Source organism: Mizuhopecten yessoensis, unplaced genomic scaffold, assembly GCF_002113885.1.
Source record: "Mizuhopecten yessoensis strain PY_sf001 unplaced genomic scaffold, ASM211388v2 scaffold714109, whole genome shotgun sequence".
NCBI lineage: Eukaryota > Metazoa > Mollusca > Bivalvia > Pectinida > Pectinidae > Mizuhopecten > Mizuhopecten yessoensis.
In genome coordinates, this window is record NW_018478956.1 from 1 (window position 1) to 2624 (window position 2624).

The window sequence follows — 2624 nt, forward strand, 5'->3', positions numbered from 1 at the left end:
AACAGTGATCACATATACTATATATCAGTCAACAGTGATCATATTTACTGTGTGCCTGACTACATTGTTTATCCGTCAACGATATGTATTTATTTGATATATCGGGCAATATTGGTCACATTAATTGACCTTCATTAGAACACACGTTTAACGCATGTATAAATAAAATATCTGGAGCCAATGTCCGGATTAAAATCAATATTTCTCAATGTTAAAATGTTTACACTGCGGACTTCAGTACTTATTACATTTCGGATGGTTTCCTTCGGTACAGTTCATTTCCGGTAAACACACACCCCGGTAACTGCTGTTACATGTTCGCAACAGTGACGAAAAATGCAAGGCACACCACAGTCATCCAGACTAAACAACCTACAAATGAGACCTTGTCGAGGGCGTGGTTGACGTGGTGCCAGGTCACAGTTGGTCCGTCTTCGACTGGCAACGGATCCACTTCCGGTTTTTCATCAAATATACTAATATCTGAATGCAACCTAGACTTCACATTCATCACTGTTGTGATTTGGCTCCTCCCAGTAGCAATTTTTCTGCTTTGAGGTAAATTGTTTTCCTCTACGCCATCAAACTTGAAATGAGGAGGTGACACTGTATCTGGTGACGGCGTAACACGTTCCGTCAATTTCCGTTTCCGGTTCGATCCGCAGCTGAGACAGACGACCATGTGAGAAAGCCAGCCCGGGACCGGTCGGTCGTTTATATAATAAATGCGTAATCCAATAATCGTGATTATTGAAACGACGGAACTCATTATTAGGTCAGCTAGGAGGAAGTAGCAGAGAACCGACATTGGCTCAGATGTTTTGGGTAAGTTATCGCCGACAAGCGTCAAGAAAACCGCTATTGCAAGCAAGACAGTGATAGCGTAAGACACCCGTTCGCCACTCTCAACTGGTAGTATGAAGACAAGGGAATTTAGAAAGGCCATGAACAGGATAGGTAATACGACGTTCACAACGAAAAACAAAGGTCGTCTTTTCATTGTTATTTCCACTATGTAAGATGACAAACCATCATGATTAGTCGATTTAGTTTTAGTTGATACCAAATCCCAAGTACCATGGGCCGCATAGAACGACAGGTCGGCCTTTTCGGCGGAAGAAATAAATAAAATTTCCGAGCTTGGGGCCCCCCATGGCATCATTTGCAAAATGCATATCTGTTTGTCAAAAGGGTAGTAGGTGACATCTATTTCGCACGCGCTACTCATCACGTCACCGGGGGACCAGGAAGCTCCACCATTGAACAGGTATCGAATCTCCATGAAGTCCTCCCCAACCTTGCTTACGGAATTAAATGGGTTTATCAGGATGATATTTGGTTTCCAAACTTGGTTCCCAGCAAAAGGAAGATAGTACGTGTAGTTGTATGCCGTGGGATCCCATGTCATACGACTGTCACTCCAGGTCACAGACATAAAAGCAGTCACGGCAAATTTTCCAGTCACTTCATCGAAATCCCTAATTCCAACGAGAAAAAATGTGAAATTTACATAGACTGGTTGATAAGTGTCGTCAGCAGGTCGAACGTACTTGTTGTAGCCATTAAGAAGATCAGACTGCAGTTTTGTGACGTCGGTTAGCGACGAACCTCGAACTAATGACGTCACGACCAGTAACGTCAACACTATGACGTTAATAGCATTAGTGTTCTTAGACGGGACTAGCATCTCGTAAAGTTAACTAAACGTCTTGGTAACTTAGATCATAACGTATTTTTCCCGTCGTGTCTTTTAGTCCCTCTCAGGCGCTGCTTTCCGAGAAGGTAATATGCTGGTGAACACACAACACACTCTCATCGATTGTACTGTGGGATATCGATATGCAGAACATAAGATCTCCGTTTCCTCTCTGCACGTCTGTTAAGTACGTGGCAAACGTCTTGAGAGAAAAGCCGCTGTACAAAGTTTGCGATCCTTTTGCACAATAAATATTTTAATTCATTGTATCAACAAGATATGTCGACACCGTGTAGCGAACTTGTTAACGTACCATAATACACGGAAGGCTGTCTGTGTAGGAATACACATGGGTTCATTGAAGGGGTATATTAGATTCCTTTGTGCTGTATACACTGACGTCTATTTGTATAGAAAAAATGTCATTTTTCTTCCGACAAGGTGTGATAAGTTGGTACCGTTTGACCGGAGTCCCGTTTGTACGCCTTTAAATCATCTACAAATATACAGCGTAAAAATACAAGTCAACAAAGGAATATATATCATTGTGACGATAGAATCACTTATAGATAGGTTTCCTCTTTTCAATCGTTTTCATGTTTAAATCCCAAGCAGGTGTTGAAATGATATTTTCTGTTTAGGTATTATTTGTGTCCATGTCACACATCCAAAGATATAACGCTCCCCTTCATGACTGTGTCTATGTTTACTACTAGTACTTAAAGCCTGGCACACCGAACCCTGATGTGCCGTATTGATATATCTCCAGACTGGGGTAGTACACCCTAGTGAAGCTGTTCTGATCCTCTGAAGTAACGTCACGACTGACCGGTCAAATCCTGGCACCGCTTTATAGAGTATTTGTTCTATTCATCCCGATAATTAGTGTATTGATTATTGATTATTAAGACTGACTGGAATGTTTACT

At 41.7% G+C, this 2624-nt stretch overlaps 1 protein-coding gene across 1 annotated transcript; it reads right to left on the reverse strand.

Annotated features, from left to right (window-relative positions):
- Nucleotides 1–376: 376 nt before the first annotated feature.
- LOC110440944 (acetylcholine receptor subunit beta-like 1) lies at nt 377–1687 on the reverse strand (the record flags this gene model as incomplete). The annotated part of the gene is made up of 1 exon (XM_021484056.1): nt 377–1687. A coding segment is annotated over exon 1 (1311 nt), but the record flags the coding sequence as incomplete, so codon positions are not given.
- Nucleotides 1688–2624: the final 937 nt, after the last annotated feature.